The 17,916-nt window shown below is 48.5% G+C and overlaps 1 protein-coding gene across 8 annotated transcripts in view; it reads left to right on the forward strand.

Annotated features, from left to right (window-relative positions):
* Positions 1-17,916, forward strand: part of Smarca4 (SWI/SNF related, matrix associated, actin dependent regulator of chromatin, subfamily a, member 4) — a 96,523-nt gene that overhangs the window by 18,322 nt on the left and 60,285 nt on the right. For 4 of the 8 annotated variants that reach the window (XM_060370603.1, XM_060370594.1, XM_060370620.1 and 1 more), the window contains exons 2-11: positions 2,031-2,279; positions 4,046-4,178; positions 4,825-5,229; positions 5,455-5,553; positions 6,670-6,928; positions 8,160-8,286; positions 8,749-8,922; positions 10,388-10,561; positions 12,789-12,956; positions 14,676-14,726. In XM_060370603.1, the coding sequence (XP_060226586.1) occupies positions 2,058-2,279; positions 4,046-4,178; positions 4,825-5,229; positions 5,455-5,553; positions 6,670-6,928; positions 8,160-8,286; positions 8,749-8,922; positions 10,388-10,561; positions 12,789-12,956; positions 14,676-14,726 (1,812 nt within the window). In that variant the 5' untranslated portion in view covers positions 2,031-2,057. The remainder of the gene's footprint in view (positions 1-2,030; positions 2,280-4,045; positions 4,179-4,824; positions 5,230-5,454; positions 5,554-6,669; positions 6,929-8,159; positions 8,287-8,748; positions 8,923-10,387; positions 10,562-12,788; positions 12,957-14,675; positions 14,727-17,916) is intronic. The other 4 variants (XM_060370597.1, XM_060370609.1, XM_021643770.2 and 1 more) reach the window with 1 other exon arrangement.

A 17,916-nucleotide genomic window follows, 5' to 3' on the forward strand; every position in this document is an offset into this window, starting at 1 on the left:
GGAAACAGGTGACTCAAAGGCAGCTGAGGACTTAAGTGCAGTTTGCAGAACAAGGCTCAATTGAATGTATTTTTGTAGCTCCTTTGACACAAAGTTACAGAGTTTCCAGTTCAGCAAGAATCCTGCTTCACAGGGCAGCAAATTCAAGGTTCTATAAAGCACAACAGCACCTACCTACAGCACTATTTGTTTTCAGAAAAACATCTTGGGTATGGGAGTATTGTTTATCCTAACTATTCTCTAGAAGTTGAGGAAAGTCCTTCCTATGTTCCTTCTCAGTAGATTTTCACATAACCTTAATTCAGACCCTAACAGTGGAGTCAGGGTACCCCGACAGTGGGCCTGCCTCAAAGACCTCAGAAGTGCTTTGGGAGTTTGACTTGTGTAACAGCCAGGTGTAGGGAGGAAGGAAGTTCTTGACTGATGCCTGAGGAAGGTTAGAAGGGAGGAGGGAAAACAAGAGTGATAGTGTCACCAGGCCAAACAGGGATCCAGGAGCCAGACAGATTTATGCAAATAAGTGTTTTGCCTGTCTACATGTATGTGCCCAAGGAAGCATGCCTGTGCCCAAGGAAGTCAGAATTGGTTATCAGACAGATCCTGCAACTTGGTTAGGGATGGTGCAAGAGAACGCAGTGATCTACACTGCTGAGCCTTCTTTCCTGCTCCCTATTAGAATCTCTTGATGGGCTCAGAGTAACCTCACCAACCATTGCTCCTGTTTTTTTCTGTGGTCCCTGAGGTGATCTCTAGAGTGATGAACTCAAGATAGGCTTTCAGGCACTTTGATGGCTGTGGAGGGGTTAGAACCATGTGATGTTCCTCCCAAATGACTTCTAGGGAGGGAAAGGTAAGAAGTTTAGCCATCATCTAATGTTCAGGTTAAAAAAATAGACCTGTCTCTCTTGGTGCTGTAGGTAGGTGCTTCTGTGAGCCAAGGTCTGAAGTCTTACACCTGGACAGCATTTCTTTTTCTTTCCTTTCTTTGTTTCTTCTTTTTGTTCTCGTTCTTCTCTTTGTTTGTTATTTGATACAGGGTCACTGTAGCACCCTAGCTGGTCTGGAATTTTGTGTAGACCAGGCTGACCTCAAGCTCACAGAGATCCACCTGTCTCTGCCTCCCACTGCTGGGATTAAAAATGTGTGCCATCATGCCCGAACTCTTTTTTTTTTTTTTTTTTTTTTTCACTGACAAGGTCAGTTAAGGATCTGGTTTTCAAGGGTCATGGGTCCCGAGAAGAACCTCTGGCTCCTCCAGCCTTCCTTTTACCAATTGTTCATCTGTGTGAGGACAAGTCAAAGGCTTTGACTATGCTGTGCTTGGAAATATGGAGGAAATGTTTCCTCCATATTGACCTTCTTTGTGGACTGGATGGTGATTAGAGTTCACTGATTGTGTTTGTTGTGTGTGGGTGTGTGTCTGTGTCTGTCTGTCTGGACCTTCATGAACAAGAAAACAGATGACTTTTCATAGTTAAAGGACAATTTGAGAGATGCCCCACAGTCCTCCAGGATCTAGCTGATTATGGAGGTCAGGGGAGGGTATTATCCCTCTGACCACATAGTTGTAGCCTTCTGGTTAGGTTATTGAGCTCACCCAGGAGGTCAGGTTTACCAGTTTGTTACTTTAACTACCATGTGATATTTAGGTAAAGCTGGGGCAATACCAGAAACAATTTTTTTTTTTAATTTTTTAAATTTTATTTTTGAGACAAGGTCTCACTATGCAACCCTGGCTGGCCTGGAACAGACCAGACTGAACTCAAATGAAAAGATCCTCTACTTCCCTGTTACTTGAGTGATGGGCTTACACGATTATGCCCTGCTTTCTGATCTGATTTCTTCCTGAGATAAGATGGTTTTCTTCAAAAAAGAACAGAAGAAAAGTTTGGAGCAGGGGTTTCAAATAGGGCCTGCAAGGATGAGGCATTGTAGGCTGGGTGCATCTGACTGGCCTTTGGGTCCTTTGCTGTTCTTGACCTAACCGAACGCATATTCCAGAATCCAGGGTGACCAGGATATCTTTCCAGCAGGAGACCACTGCCTGAGCTGTGAAGATGTCCACTCCAGACCCACCCCTGGGTGGGACTCCTCGGCCTGGCCCTTCTCCAGGCCCTGGTCCTTCACCTGGTGCAATGCTGGGCCCTAGCCCTGGTCCCTCACCAGGTTCTGCTCACAGCATGATGGGGCCCAGCCCGGGACCTCCTTCGGCAGGACACCCCATGCCTACCCAGGGGCCTGGAGGATACCCTCAGGACAACATGCACCAGATGCACAAGGTAGGCATTCTGTGCTTTCACTCCTGTACTGTGTTCCTGAGACTTGCTTCAGCCTGGGACCTTGGTGTCTCATAAAAGGCTGCAGAAGCCTCCTGTAGGCTAGAGGAAAGAGGTCTTTGTGGAAGTGACTTGGCTTGGTTCAGATTCCTTCCTTAAGATGTACTGCTTTGAACAAAGGATCAATTTGTCCTGAGCCAGGAGGCTGAGCAGCCACCCCACTCTATATTTCCCATACTCCTTGTTTGGGAATGGTGTGCCAAAGCTTTCTTTTGTTAATAAAGGAATTCCTAAATTCCTCCAAAGAGGCTTCTCCTCTGGCTGCACTGGGAGCCTGCATACTTGAAACAGCGGGGAGTATTCAGTCTGCTCCTGAACTTGTACTCCGGACCACTGCCATCTTTCTACTTGGTGAATGTGTCAGCATTGCTTTTGCCAGCAAAGCTGCCAGATAGCTCTCCTATCCTGAGGCCTTGATCTTCCTCCTAGGGCTGGCCTGGGAGTAGTGTCAGCATTTGTCTGGGCACACGGAGTGCAGTAGGCTTCAGGATAGTGGCCTCGTCAGCTGTTCCTCTTTCCTGCAGGGTTATCCCTGTGTTTGCTTCCTACCCCTGCAGGTTTCCAAGTTTGGGTTGTGTTCCCCATCCACAAATTAGGAAGGCCCTTACATGCCTGTCTCATCCCTCTCTCTGCTTGTCCTTGTGCACCAACTGTGTTCTGCTTCTGAGACAGCCCCTTCTCTGGCTCCCTAGTTCCTGAACTGTTCTGTCATCTTAGTTTAGCATTTTTCTTGCCCTTTTCCTCCTATGAAGGAAGCTGTGGGTTACATGTGTGCACCCACCACCTTCTGGTTTACAGACTTCTCCAGTGAGCATGGCAGCTACATCCCCTCTACCTGTTTTCCTTCTAACATTGCTTACACATTGTACCACCTCTGACAGGTGCCTGTGGATACCTACATGTGTCTAGAAACCTGCTAGGTACTGGAGTTTGGCTGATAGCACCTCACCTACACAGAGCTCCTTCTATGCTGGAGACAAGCTCTTGCTCAGCATGAATACTCTTGGGGAGCCTGCATATACCTGTAGCCATACAGAAAGCTGCCCCCATGTCCCTGTCACAGCTTCCTTTGTTAAGGCTGTATTGAGCTGTGACTTTGGTGTCTCTCTGCTTCATTACATGTTAGCCCGGGAGGGTGTTTTGTTTTGTTTTGTAGAACAGGCTTCTTGATAACCAGGCCAGGTTAGGAGATGCCTCTTTGAATAGCCACTCTAGCCATTGCATACCTATTCCCAAGGGTGCCACGTGTCAGCCTCTCCACATCCTGCTAACATTGCTCTGGCTCAGTGCTGGGACTGCTCTGCAGAGGCACTGAGGACAGTAGCCATATTTTTACTGTCTTGTCTCTATGCAGGCCTTTGTGCATGTCCATTTGATTTGTAGTCTCCAAGGATGAGGACTTAAGCCCTAGGTTTGTGCCCAGTCATTTTGGCACAGGCCACAAGTGGCCAGAAAATCCCTGCTGGGATCTGTGGTCCTTTCCTTGTGGGTTCTCACTGGCTCTTGCAAGACAGCTCCATGTCTCCCCTGCCTAAGTAGTCACTTCTCTAGTAGATTGATTTTGGCTCTCTGTCTTGACACCCAGAAGTTGTGTTGACTGCCTCAGAACTAGTTTTGGGTGGACCTCTGTGTGGTCTTCTTCCTCATGGTACTTTGCTCAGCTGCATCTTGCTGTCCTTGGCTGACCTATGACCTTGTCTCTCTCACAGCCTATGGAGTCCATGCACGAGAAGGGCATGCCTGATGACCCACGATATAACCAGATGAAAGGTATGGGCATGCGGTCAGGGGCCCACACAGGCATGGGACCTCCGCCTAGTCCCATGGATCAGCATTCCCAAGGTACAGTCCGGGTAACTTTCTGTCTCATGTTCATATGCCTGGCGCCCAGAATCTGCTTTTCTCAGCGGGGATTTCAAGGGCAGCTAGGACAGCTGAGCTATGGGGAGGCATCACTGGTAAGGTGTGGCTAGTGCTCAGTACAGCCTCTTGTCTTGGAGCAGCCCTCGAAGACTGAACAGGTGGAACAGAGCTAGATGGTTGATCAGAATGGTGTTTAAGGTCAGGGCCTCGCATGGTGGGGCCTGAGGGCCAGCAACTCCAGTGGTGCCCTAGGACCCTGCTTTAGGCGAGTTGATTTTTCTACATGGGGATGATTGACGTAGTAGATGAGTTGTGGAGTCGTCCTTGTCATGATGGGCAGTAAGCAAGGTCCTGGGTCTTCACAGAAATGACAGTGGAGAAGCTGGCCTTATGGAGCCTAGTTTGCAAGTCTTACCTTTTGCACCATACTGAAACTTGTACCCAAGCTCATGGCCACATTTGGGCTGAGGCTGTGACTCAGCCACCTCCCTCTGGGTGCTTCTTGTTTAACTTAGGAGAATGATGTTGCCTCGTTACCTGTCTGGGATGCCAGGTGGTGTGGATATGATTTGGCAGTGATAGATGGATGCTGCTGAGTGACTACTGAACTAGTTTTTCCCTGCAGGTTACCCCTCACCCCTGGGTGGCTCTGAACATGCCTCCAGTCCTGTCCCAGCCAGCGGCCCATCTTCAGGCCCCCAGATGTCCTCTGGGCCAGGAGGAGCCCCACTGGATGGTTCTGACCCCCAGGCCTTGGGGCAGCAAAACCGAGGCCCAACCCCATTTAACCAGAACCAGCTGCATCAACTCAGAGCTCAGATAATGGCCTACAAGATGTTGGCCAGGGGCCAGCCATTGCCCGACCACCTGCAGATGGCCGTGCAAGGCAAGCGTCCAATGCCTGGAATGCAGCAGCAGATGCCAACACTACCTCCACCCTCAGTGTCTGCCACAGGACCTGGGCCTGGCCCTGGCCCTGGCCCTGGCCCAGGTCCAGGACCAGCCCCTCCAAATTACAGTAGGCCCCATGGTAAGGCCCTGGAGTGGGGAGGATGCTTAATGTGGGTGATAGTGTCAGGCAGTCCTGGCTCCCAGCTAGTGGTACTTATGACTGCTGAGATGGGCAGGGCTGTATCTAGATAAATGCTCTCTGGCCTTATTGTGGTGGGTGGCTCTGTTTCCTGAGCTGATTTTAGTGTAGGCTAGCAGGTTTGAACCCAGAGGCATTTATGGTACTTTGTTTTCTTGAATGTAGGTATGGGAGGGCCCAACATGCCTCCCCCAGGACCCTCAGGTGTACCCCCCGGGATGCCTGGTCAGCCCCCTGGAGGGGGTCCCAAGCCATGGCCTGAAGGTAATTTCTTTTCTATTGGTGGCATGCACAACTCTTATCATGAGCCTGAGGTATGCCTGAGCTATAGTTTTTCACCCCAGAATCCTTGGGCTTTTCTGTGGACTTCTCTGGGATTCAGCTGGGGTCTGCAGAATCCTCCTTGTCCTGTGGGTAGGGATTATCCTACAGTCTCCTTACACTAATCAGCAATGGAGGAAGGCAGCGGATTTGTTTACTGTGGGACTCAAGGAGATGGCTGGCTATAGCAGTGACCACAGACAAGCTTGCTCAGCATAAGGTGCTTCTCAGCTTGGAGGAACTCGCCCCACCCCACCCCAGTGAAGGCAAGTAGGGGGCAAAACAGTTCAGTATCCTGTCAAGTCTGCTGACTCTTCAGCCAAGGCCCTGCCCTCTCAGAGGTGACTGGAAGGTTTAGTTGGATATTTCAAGGTCTACGTTTGGGTTGGGACAGTGGATCCTTCCTGTCCTCTTGGGATCTGCGGTGGATCATTGTATATTGAAATCTGCTTTGTTTGGATATGGAATACAGTCAGGCCCTTCATCTGAGAGAGCATCAATCCTTCAGTGGATCCTTAACATGCAGATAAAAGCAAAACCCTTGCATACTGCATGTTTTCTTCACACACTGCCTGTGATGAAGTTCTGTACATCAGAGTAACAAGAGCTTATGGTGAAAAATATCAGTGATGATAGAGTAAGCAGGAACATGGCTCAGGACAGTGTACACTGAACTTGCACTTGTGATGCTACTGTAAGGAAGCAGTTGATGACACAGAAGTAGAACTTGGGTGTAGCTATTTAGAACAGCACACAATTGAAACTTAGTAATCGTTTGTTCCTGGAATTTTCCATTAATATTTTTAGACTGCCATTGACCAAGGGTAATTGAAATGGCAGAGATGAGTCTGCTAAAGGGGAGGGGTGAACTGCTGTAGAGGTAAAGACAGGGCCATGCTGTCGCTGTGAAGCCAGGCACAGAATGACCAAACTGTGTGTGTTAAGGCTGAGCCGGAGGGTGAAAGTGTCTGGGCTCTATCCTAGGGGAGAGGTGGGAGGGATGGAAGGACAGTCCTGTGGGCCCCAAGGTCAAGCAGCATATTCCACTTGCCTCCCCAGGACCCATGGCCAATGCTGCTGCCCCCACAAGCACCCCACAGAAGCTGATTCCCCCACAACCAACAGGCCGCCCTTCACCTGCACCTCCTGCCGTCCCACCTGCTGCCTCACCTGTAATGCCACCACAAACACAATCCCCAGGGCAGCCAGCCCAGCCTGCTCCATTGGTGCCACTGCACCAGAAGCAGAGTCGCATCACCCCCATCCAGAAGCCCCGGGGTCTGGACCCTGTGGAGATCCTACAGGAACGGGAGTACAGGTGAGCGCCCTAGTGCTGCACTGCCGGCGTTGATTGCCAGGTACAGGGGAATGCTCTCCCACCTTCCTTAGGCCCGTTCCAGAGCAGGGGCAGCACAGGCTGCCGCACATCTTCTCCACCGGGCCTCGCTGCTGAGGTGCCTGGTCCTGCAGCCTTTCTGACTTGCACTTGGTGCTCTGGCATTGCTGCCAGTGTGTACTGCTTTATCCCTTTACACCCATTCTTCTAATGGGACTGTGAGACACAAGAGACCAGGCAGCTTTTTTTGGCCCCTATTCACTGCTAAGACTCCATATAAGAAACTACCCTGGCACAGAGTAGGTGCTCCATAAATAAGCATAAGAAGATAAAGTGGAGAACTTTTCCCACATAGGGTTACTGAGAGGGGGTGATATCTTCTTAACCTGTAGACAAAATGTTGATGCCCATGGCGTATGTAGATTTCCACAGTCCTGTGTCTCATGCTGAGGCTGCGCTGCCTGATGCCACAGGCCAGCGCTCATTGCCCACATGGGGTAGCACCTAGCCAAGTCACTGTTCTCATTTTCTTTTCTTTGCTGTGCTAAAACACCTAATAAAGTGGCTTAGAGAGGAAAGGTTTTATTTCCTCCTAGATTTCGAGGTAACAGTCTATTACTGAGGAAAATCAGGGCAGGAACTCAAGCAGGGCCTGAAGCAGAGACTGTGGAGGAGTACTGCTTGCTGTCTTGTCCTCCAGCTCATGCTTAGCTAGCTTTCTTATATAGTTGAGACCTAGGGCAAGGTGTGCTGGCCCATGCCTTTGATTCCAGCTCTCAGGAGGCAGAGGCAGGCGAATCTCTGTGAGTTCAAGGCCAGCCTGGTCTACAGAGTGAGTTTCAGGACAACTGAGGCTACACAAAGAAACCCTGTATGGCAGAGTGTGCGGATCATGCTGTCATAGGGGGATGGCCATCTGATGAAGAAAATTTTGTAGTTTAGGTTCCCTCTTCCAGGCTCTCAAAGTTGAGTCAGCTTGACGATGAAAACATCAAGTCGTGGGCTTCCTGTGGTCCCTGCAGGCCTGTTCTCAGGAGCACTCTGAGGCTGCTTTCCTCTGTTTTGTGTTGTAATTACAGTCCTTCTCTGAAGTGTTCCCTCTCAGCTGTGCTGGGTCTGTCTCTTTTGAGGGACAGGTTCTTTATAACTCTAGCTTTAAAGGCAGGTACAGGTGACTTCTTGCAGACATCTGTCTTTTCTTGTCTCTGCCCAGGCTTCAGGCTCGAATTGCACACCGAATTCAGGAACTTGAAAACCTCCCTGGGTCCCTAGCTGGGGACCTTCGAACCAAAGCAACCATCGAACTCAAGGCCCTTAGGTTGCTGAACTTCCAGAGACAGGTGGGTTTGGTGGCCTTACCTAAAGGCTCAGCCTTTGCTGCCAGTGGATTCTCAGAGTGCTTTGAGGATGCTATCTGGATCCCTGCATGGTTGGGCAGTCCAGACCCTAGGAGAGTTAGTTCAGTGTCCTGGTCCACACCGTGCCATGACCTGGATGTACATATCCTACACGTACACAGGTACCGGCTCCCGAATAGCAGTTGGCAGCTGAAAGGCAGGAGTCCTGCTGAGCTTCCTGAGGGTGCTGTTCTCTGACATGTCTCCTCAGGAACTGTGTGTGTGGCTGTAGCCGTGTCCAGATCTTTCACACTCTGCTCTGTGCTTGCCCACCTCTGGTGCCTCCCAAGTGTCCTGTGCATTCTAGGCAGTTTATCGCAGTGTCATCTGCCCAGCGTGTGAGCCTCTCCACAGACATCACAAACCCATCGTGCCTAATGCCGGTTCTCATTTTCCGCTCTAAAGCTGCGCCAGGAGGTGGTGGTGTGCATGCGCAGAGACACAGCCCTAGAGACAGCCCTCAATGCCAAGGCCTATAAGCGTAGCAAACGACAGTCACTGCGGGAGGCCCGCATCACCGAGAAGCTGGAGAAGCAGCAGAAGATTGAACAGGAGCGCAAGCGCCGCCAGAAGCACCAGGTGCGTTCACCTTGCAAGGTATACTCTGTTACTCTGTTGCTCAGTCGCTCTGTGTGTAGCGCAGCCAGGCAGTGACTTGGGCACGGCATTGTGCCAGTACACAGGCCAAGAGAAGATGAGCAATGATCACACTGGGCAGTTAAGAGGTGGGAAAACAAGAGTAGGGCTCAAGAAGGAGCCATGTCAGGCAGAAGGGCTTGGTTACTGATTCATAGTTTGTACATTTTTATACAATGACTGTTTATTCCAGGATGTGGTATAGGTTTGTAATCTTACATTCATAGACTAAGGTAGAAATATTGCAGTTTCAAGGGCAGCCTGAGCCCAGGGTAGTTCACTGATATGAGTGCTTGCCCACCACACAGCCATAAGTTCAATTTCCAGTACCACACACAAGAAAATTTAAGAAGTCAATGCTCAATGTTAATCATGGTTAACATTTTGGTATTCATTATTTTATCCTGTTTGTTTGTTTGTTTAGGAGGCAGGGTGTCTCTGTGCAGCCTTGGCTGTCCTGGACTCACTCTGTACACCAGGCACTCCACCTGCCTCTGCCTCCTAAGCGCATGCGCCACCACGCTGGGCTCCCCCCCATCTCTCCCTACTTCCTTCCCTTCCTCCAGCCCTTCCTTCCTTCCATCTTCTTTTTGTGTGTAAAGTTAAATACCTGAGCTATTGGGATGGCTCAGTGGGTGAATGATAGCTACCTACCATTTCAGTAGAATTTAGATACATTGATTTATGCTTCATCTGTGGCATATTTCCCAGCTTCTTGTAAATTTTGTCACTTTGTCTCTATTTGAGGCACAGACCATAGTTCTTTTTGCTTTCTTGAGGCAGGTTTTTACTCTTAGTCCAGGATAGGTTAGAACTCAGTGGTCCGCCTGCCTCTACCTCCTGAGTGCTAGGACTATAGGTGTGTACCACACTACACCTGGCCATGGGGCTAGTTTTTCACATTTCAGAATTAAAAATTGCCCGGGTAGGCCTGGAGTCACTGTGGTGCCCCTTCCTTGAAGGGGTACAGCTGAGCAAAGGGTAGGAAGCGTGTTTAGGACTTGATTGACAGGGTCAAGTTGCCTTTGGCAAGAGATTCCTTGAGCCGGGTGCAGTGGCGCACACCTTTGATCCCCGCACCAGGAGGCAGAGGCAGGTGAATCTGAGGCTAGTCTGGTCCACATAGTGAGCTCCAGGACAGCCAGGGCTGTGAGACCCTGTCTCCAACTCCTCCCTCACAAAAAGAGAGCTTCACTTGGTGTACCCACATGTTGTGTCCAACGTCCCCTGTGTTTGCACAGGGGCCAGCAGCAAATTTTGTCATAAGTAGAGCTGACATGGTGGCCTTATTATGTGGCCCCCCCCCCCTTTTTTGTTTTGCTCCATATATGCTAGGGAAGTGCGCTGCCACTGAGCCAGTTGAGATGCTCCTTTGTCTTTAAACAAGCCCTCCACCATGTCTCTGCAGGAGTACCTCAACAGCATCCTGCAGCATGCCAAGGACTTCAGGGAGTATCACAGATCCGTCACAGGCAAACTCCAGAAACTCACCAAGGCTGTGGCCACCTACCATGCCAACACCGAGCGGGAACAGAAGAAAGAAAACGAGCGCATTGAGAAGGAGCGAATGCGGAGGCTTATGGTATACACCAGTTTTCTTGTTCTTGGTCCCTTTTGTGCCCTGGGTATGGCAAGTGCTGGATTGATTATTCACCTCAGGATTATACCTAGATGCTCTGTGGGTTGGCTTAGAAGTAGAGCTGAAGGAAGAGCCACATGGATTTGTGAGGCAGAGGTCTGGACCTTCACCTTCATTCCGTCTGGCTGTTAGTACAGGCTAGCTCTTGAGTTCTCTGACTGCCTCCTGCTCTGGGTATTATGAAAGCCACAGAAGGTACAATGAAGGCTCTACCCAAATGAGTCCAGCTGACATTTCATCATGGTGGAGCTGCTAATTGGACAGATACTGTTACCTGCTCTGGGTTTGCCCCTTGCATGTATACTGGGGACACATGAGGGAGCAGAATAATTCCTATCTTCATGGGGCTCATGTTTGTTCTTGAAGGCACAAAAGACATCATATTGTTGGGTAGAAACAGTGAGTCAGGGCTAGGGCTGCGCAGCTGTGAGATGGACTTGGAGTAGAAGCTGAGGGGTAGGAACAGTGCACAGTGCAGAGCACTGTGGGGAAGAAGGAGAGGAGAAGGGCAGGGTAGCAGGACATCAGACACAATGGACAGCCAGTAGCCTCTGGGGTCCTAGATCCTCATGCTGCTGGAACAGGACACTGGGTCCAAAAACTTGAAAAGTTGGATCATTTGGGCCTTTGCTGGCCATAAAGAGAGAACTAGATTACTGAAGGAATGCTCAGGGAAAGTTTTTGCTGTGTAGTGTTTTGTTGTTTTTGAGACAGGGTTTCATTATAACCCTGGCTAATCTCTATATAAACCAGGTTGTAGTCAAAATTCTAGAATTTTGATTTCTTTAAAATAACAGAAATACTATGTTTTCATTTTAATTCCTGTTGTGGGGATATGGGGCTGCCTTGTGCTATAGCAGAAGCATGGTTTTTCCAGCTGCAGATAGTTTCTATGACTGGGTGATGTTTGGAATTCTGGGAACTTTGCGGAAGGTTTATAAATGCTAGAGCACCGTTAGGTGGGTTGGTTGCATCTTCTTAGTAGTCAAAGAAGAAACAAGAAGGAAGAAATTAGATTCAGGGATCTCTTTCTCCTATCTACTGGTAGGGGTGAAAGGGGGTCGTCACTTTGCAGTCTGCTGCCAGGTGCCGCACTGGAAGTGCAGGATCTTCTCTTGGGTTGTTGGCTTCCCTTTTGCATGGGAACAGAGGAACTTTGGGATTAAAGGTTCTACTTCTCTCAGGATCTGTTAGAGCCATCAGAGCGAGGCCCATGCTCAAGACTCCGGATCTCATCTGGGATGTGGAAGAGAGTTTCCCACTTTGTTACAATTAGCTCTCTTTAATGAAATTGTTGGTCCGAGATGCCAATGGAAACCTGGACATTCCAAAGCCAGTAATGATACCACAGTATTAAAGCCCTTTGGATAAGTTGCCATGCTAATGTCTGAGGATGCTGACAGACGCCTGAAACTGGCCTAAAGATAGGCCCAGCCACTGCTTCATCAGTCAGTGGCTCGCTTCCTCTTCAGCAGTGATTCTCTCTCTCCTCTACCTTCTTTCTCTCCTGTGTAGTGAAAGGGTTGAAACAGAGGGGTGGGGGATAATAAAGAGTAGGAAAAAGAACTCAGAAAGCAGCAAGTCCAACTATACCATGCTGAGCTTGAACTGAGGTTCACATGCTGCTGCCTCCTAATGCTGGGATTACGGGCATACGTGACAATGCGCAGCTCCAGCTCTTATTTGTTCATATAAAGATATAGGGGTAAAGGCTGAGATTCTTGGAGATGGGCCTAGATCAGGTAGAAAGGAGGGTGTTGGGGATGGGGAGTTTGAGATTTGTGGTGATAGGGCCCAGATCAGGTAGGAAGGTTGGGATTTGTAATGTTTTTTTTAGAGAGGGAGTCTAACTCACTTACAGTTATTATTTTTTTGTTTGTTTATTGATTTTTCAAGACATGGTTGTTCTGTGTAGCCTTGATTTTTTCTGGAACTCACTTTGTAGACCAGGCTTGCCTCAGACTCACAGAGCCTGCCTTTGCCTCCTGAGTGCTGGTATTAAAGGCTTGTGCCACCACTGCCCAGCTAGAACTCATTTATGCCCTCTCTGAGTGGCTCATGGCAAGACCTGTGTCCCTTGGCAGTTTTCTCAAGGATCAGCATGGGGCTGGGGGCTGGGGGCTGTGGTAGCGCTCACAGGCTTGTGTTTTACCCTGCCTTGGTTTTGCAGGCAGAAGATGAGGAGGGCTACCGCAAGCTCATTGACCAGAAGAAGGACAAGCGCCTGGCCTACCTACTACAGCAAACAGACGAGTATGTGGCCAACCTCACAGAGCTGGTGCGGCAGCACAAAGCTGCCCAGGTTGCCAAGGAGAAGAAGAAAAAAAAGAAAAAGAAGGTTCGCTGTGTTGTTTGTTTGTTGGCCTTCCTGATCAGGTGGGAAGGTATCCAGGAAACTCCAAGGCCTGGGAAGGTTTTCCAGCTTTGAGGTGGGACAGTGTCCCAAGGCTATTCTGAGACAAGGGAGCCCAGGACCACACAGCTCTGAGAGGAGGCCTCTTTAACAGAGATGTTGTATCTTCCAGGGGAGGGTTACCCCAATCCTTGAGCAGCTGAGGAGCTTAGGAGCCTCAGTCCTGCTCCTTCCCCAGTTGTTGCATCTCCAGGGAAGGGTTGTTCCAACCTCTGAGGAGCTGGGGAGCCTAGGAGCCTGAGCTTAGCTCCTTCTTCACTTTTTTTTCTCTTCTTCATTGCCACAGCACCAAGCAGTAAATTTCTTTCTTTTTTATTTCTTTCTTCTTTCTTTCTTTCTTTCTTTCTTTCTTTCTTTCTTTCTTTCTTCCTTCCTTCCTTCCTTCCTTCCTTCCTTCCTTCCTTCCTTCCTTCCTTTCTTTCTTTCTTTCTCTCTCTCTCTCTCTCTTTCTTCTTCTCTTTCTCTTTCCCTCTCTCTTTCTCTTTCTGAGACAGGGTTTCTCTGTGTAACCTTGACTTTCCTGGACTCACTTTGTAGACCATGTTGGCCTTGAACTCACAGAGATCCACCTGCCTCTGCCTCCCAGAGTGCACCACTGTGCCCAGCTTGTTAGTAAATTTCTTAGAAGAGATTGATTAGCAAAGGTGGATGCCTTTAAATCCCAGCACTTGGGAGGCAGGTGGCTCTTTGTGAGGAGGCCAGCCTGGTCTACAGACTGAGTCCAGGACAGCCAGGACTGCACAGAGAAATCCTGTCTTGAAAAACCAAAATGGACGAATGTAGGAGAGGAGGGATGAATCCAGGAGTGGCGGCTGCCTGTGTTCCCAGGAGGCGACACCTGGGAACTGGGCATATACAGCCTTTATATAGTATTTCTTAGGGGATGAGGTGCTTTCTTTCTAGGGAAGGGGTTTCCAGAGTGAGGATTGGTGGGATTTCAAGTCTTAAGCTTGGGGAAGCTCAGGGATTATTCAATTCTCAGGGTTTTTGTCCAGACTTTTCAACTCAGATTAGCATAATTTGGGAGGAGTTCTACTCATGGGCTGGAGATGGGGGAAGAGCTGGGCTGCTGGAGCACTTTCTCAGGCCACTTTTCTGTCTTGAGGGGTTGTAAAGTTTACCAAGAGTCCAATATTTAGAGTCCATTGTGAAGGCAGTAGACTGAAGCAGGAGAGGGTGTTGTCATGATAGATCACTCACCATGGCTGCTGTAGACATTCTGAGGCAGGAAAGGTGTCTGTTCCCATAGCAGTAGGCTGAGGCAGGAATAGTCAGCATGGGCAGCTCCTGTTGCGGTGCTGACTAGACAGACGCTTTCCTGTCTCCACAGCTCCGGGGTAGGAAGAAGGGGCTGGCAGCACACCCTTTGAGATTTCAGTGGGCCTTTGCTCACGGGCTGGACATAGCTCTTGGTTGAGGGGGGCAGTGTACTTAGGGCTGGTGTGGTGCAATGGGTTGGTCAGATTTGCTGACAGAGGCTGTCTCCGTGACAGCTGTGGCTGCTGCAGCAGGGTGGCTGTTGCTGACCAGCGGCTCTCTTCACTGTGGCAGGCCTACATGTTGGGCCTGACTAGGCACAGGCATCCCTTGAAGGTGGCCTGGAATTGTAGGGTCAGGCTGACCTTGTCTCTTTTTTATTTGCAGAAGGCAGAAAATGCTGAAGGTCAGACACCTGCCATTGGACCAGATGGTGAGGTGAGAAGTGGGACTTTCTTACAGAAATGCTAGCCAGCCCTGGGATATTTGTCTTTTCATTTTGTTTCTTTAAAAATATTTTAAGTCACATTTTTATTTAGTGGGGACAGCTGGTGTAGGCTTTCTTCTTCTTCCTTGTGAGATCCTGAGATGGAATTCACAAACGTAGTCAGGTGTTCGAGTCAAGCACCTTAGCCACTGAATCATTTTTGCTGGCCCAGGGCTGACCTTGAACTTCTTGCTCCCACCTCCCATACCGGGATTACAGCTGTAGGCACTATGCCTGGCTTGTGCCTTTTTTTTTTTTTTTTTTTTTGAGACAGAATTTCTCTGTGTAGCCTTGGCTATCCTGGACTCAAACTCACAGTGATCCCCCTGCCTCTGCCTCCCTGAGTGCTGGAATTAAAGGTGTGTATGACCACACCCGGCTCCACTTTTTTTTTTAATACTTAAAGATTTTTTTTTTTATTTTACTTCTGTGTGTTTGTGTACACACCTTCACAAATGTGCATCAGGCATTTCCTAGGAAGCTTGGACTGCAGGCGTGTGTTGGCATTAGTTTTTTAAAACTCTTTACGATTTGTCTAGTTCTAGAACACACAGAACATCCATTGTCCAGTATTGTCCTTGTCCAGTACTCCTGTTAGGAAGTGTTTCAGGAAGATGACAGCTTTTGTCTTCAGATCTTTGGTTGGGGGCATGCTTTGAAGGTGTTTTTTTTTTTTTTGTCTTGGCTCTCCCCTTGTGCCTTCCTCTTGATTTCTGTTTTTCACTCAGCTCGCTCATGTGCTTAGTGTGTAGTTCTGAAAAGCAGGCAGTGGGGATGCTGGCTTCACTTTTTTCACTTCCTCAGGACAGGTAGTGTCATTTACTGCCCCTCTGGTGTGTGTATGTTAGGGAGGTGGTGGTGGCTGGCTATGAAGCATACCCGAACATAGTGCATTGTGCATAGTAGGCAACCTGTCTACGAGTGAGCTACATTCCAGCACTCAGTGTAATTGTTTGGAGGAAAAAAAAGTATACACTGAGAAATGAAACAACAAAACCCAGAAGGTAGTGACACTACCCATGCCTGTGAGTCTAGTATGTGTGAGGTCAAAAGTGAAAGGTCACCATAAGATCAAGACTAACTTGGGCTATACAGCAGTATTCTGTTTTATGAAAGTATAAAAAATTGTGTGAAGGTAACCTCTCAGTCTTTCCCAGTTAGAAGCCCTGCCTCACAACTGGGGTGTTGCCTCTCCTGGGTTTTTACTATTGTAGGCCCCAGGCTCTCTGCTAGTTTCCACCTGTCCTGGCATCTTTTCAAGTCAGGTCACATACATACCTCTTGTTCTGTCCAGAGGCCCCTTGGGAAGTTGCTCCTTTCTACTTATTTGAAAGGCACGGGTTTGGTGGAAAAACTCAAAAATCTTCCCTAGGCAAGCAGGCTGCTGGGCCCATGCAGACATGCAGGGCTTTCTGGGACCTTCACAGCCAGCAGAGTTAGAGGCTACAGTAAGCAAGAAGGGGAGTTTGGTTCAGTACAGCTCAGTAGCCGATGTTGGTCAAACTTCAGGAGTCTGACCGGGGTGGTTTATTTTAGGCGTATTTAAGCACAGCACAGTTTGGTGAAAGCTGTTCTGGTGATAATTAACTCAGTCTCATATGCACAACAAAGTGTGCATAAATCAGACATGACTGCTTCAAAACTGTGAAGTCCATAAAAATGGGTCCTATAGATTGAGAAAAACAAATTTACGATATGGGTCTGGGGGAGGGCCCGATGTTGGGAAAGTCCTTAGTCACACGAAAGCACAAAAGGTCACCAAGCTTATGAGTGTTTGCTCCAGCCTTAGGGGCCAATAAGAAGTTTTTTTAAATTTCTTCCCTTGAAGGGACAACCCTGTGTGGGACATTCTAGGTTCATTTAGTGGTTCACAACATTCCCAAAGCTTGACTCTTTAATAAAGTTTTTTGTGTTGTAGTGACCTCCAACCATAGAATTATTTTTGTTGTACTTTGTAACTGTAATTTTGCTCCTGTTATGAATTGTGATGTAAATATCTGTTTTCTGGTGGTCTTAGGTGACCTCTGTAAAAGGGTTGTTTGAGCCCAGGATGAGAACCGCTGCGCTAGTGCTTGTGTGTGACCACAAAGACGTTGGTGTCTCCTACACAGACACATTTGGATGCTTTCCATCCTTCGGTGTTTGCACAAGCTCTCTCTGAAGATATGATACAAGAACCTTTTGTTGCACTGTGTTTTCATGTTTACATTGGTGATGTCGGGCTAGTTGTAGGTCATTTGTCTATAGAAGCTGTTAGCTGCCTCACTGAGCACCTGTGCATGGTGTTCATTTTTATATTCTTTTGGCTTTCTGTTTTACACGTGTGCCTGTGTGTTTGCAGCTGTGTGTACATGTGCAGATTGAAAGGCAGCTTTGAGTATCATCCTAAGAAACCCTACCCAGTTCCTTTGAGACAGGCTTTCCTATTGACCTAGAGCTCAGCAGTTTGGCTGGACTTGCTGCCCTGTGAGTCAGCGTCCTAGTCATAGCATTGCAAGTGTGCTGCCCTGCCTGCCTTTTGCTGTGCATTCTGGGGCTCAAACTGAGGTGCTTAGGCTTGTGAGGCAGAGACGATACTGACAAGCTGTCTGTTGAAGCTGCTGTCATGTAGGCCGGCTCATCTTGAAATCTCTGTTTGACCAGAGAGGACCTTGAATTCCCTGAACTTGTCTTTCACTCCAGGGTTATGGCAGTACAGGTGTGGATGAGCTATTATATTGCCCTTCCATTTTAATTTAAAATTTTCATTAATTAATTAGTCCTTTTGAGACAAGGTCTTACTGAGTAGCCATGGCTGGCGTGGATGAGACTCATTATATAGACTCAGCTGGCCTCAGACTAACAGAAATCTGCCTGCTTCTGCCTCTTGAGTCATGGGATTAAAGGTGCGGGCCGCCGTGCCCTGACCTGTCTTTTTAAATTTAATTTAACATTTTTCTTAATATTTTTATTTCATGTGTATGAGTGTCTGTGTTTGTATCTGTGTACCGTATGTGTGCCTGGTTCCCCGGAGTCCAGAAATGGTGTCATACCCCTGAGAACTGGAGTTATGGATGCTTGTGAGTTGCTATGTGGTTGCTGGGAACTGAACCTTGAACCTCTGCAAGAGCAAGTACTTTCAACTGGGGAGCCATCTCTTTG

Source organism: Meriones unguiculatus, chromosome 1, assembly GCF_030254825.1.
Source record: "Meriones unguiculatus strain TT.TT164.6M chromosome 1, Bangor_MerUng_6.1, whole genome shotgun sequence".
In the NCBI taxonomy this organism is placed as follows: domain Eukaryota; kingdom Metazoa; phylum Chordata; class Mammalia; order Rodentia; family Muridae; genus Meriones; species Meriones unguiculatus.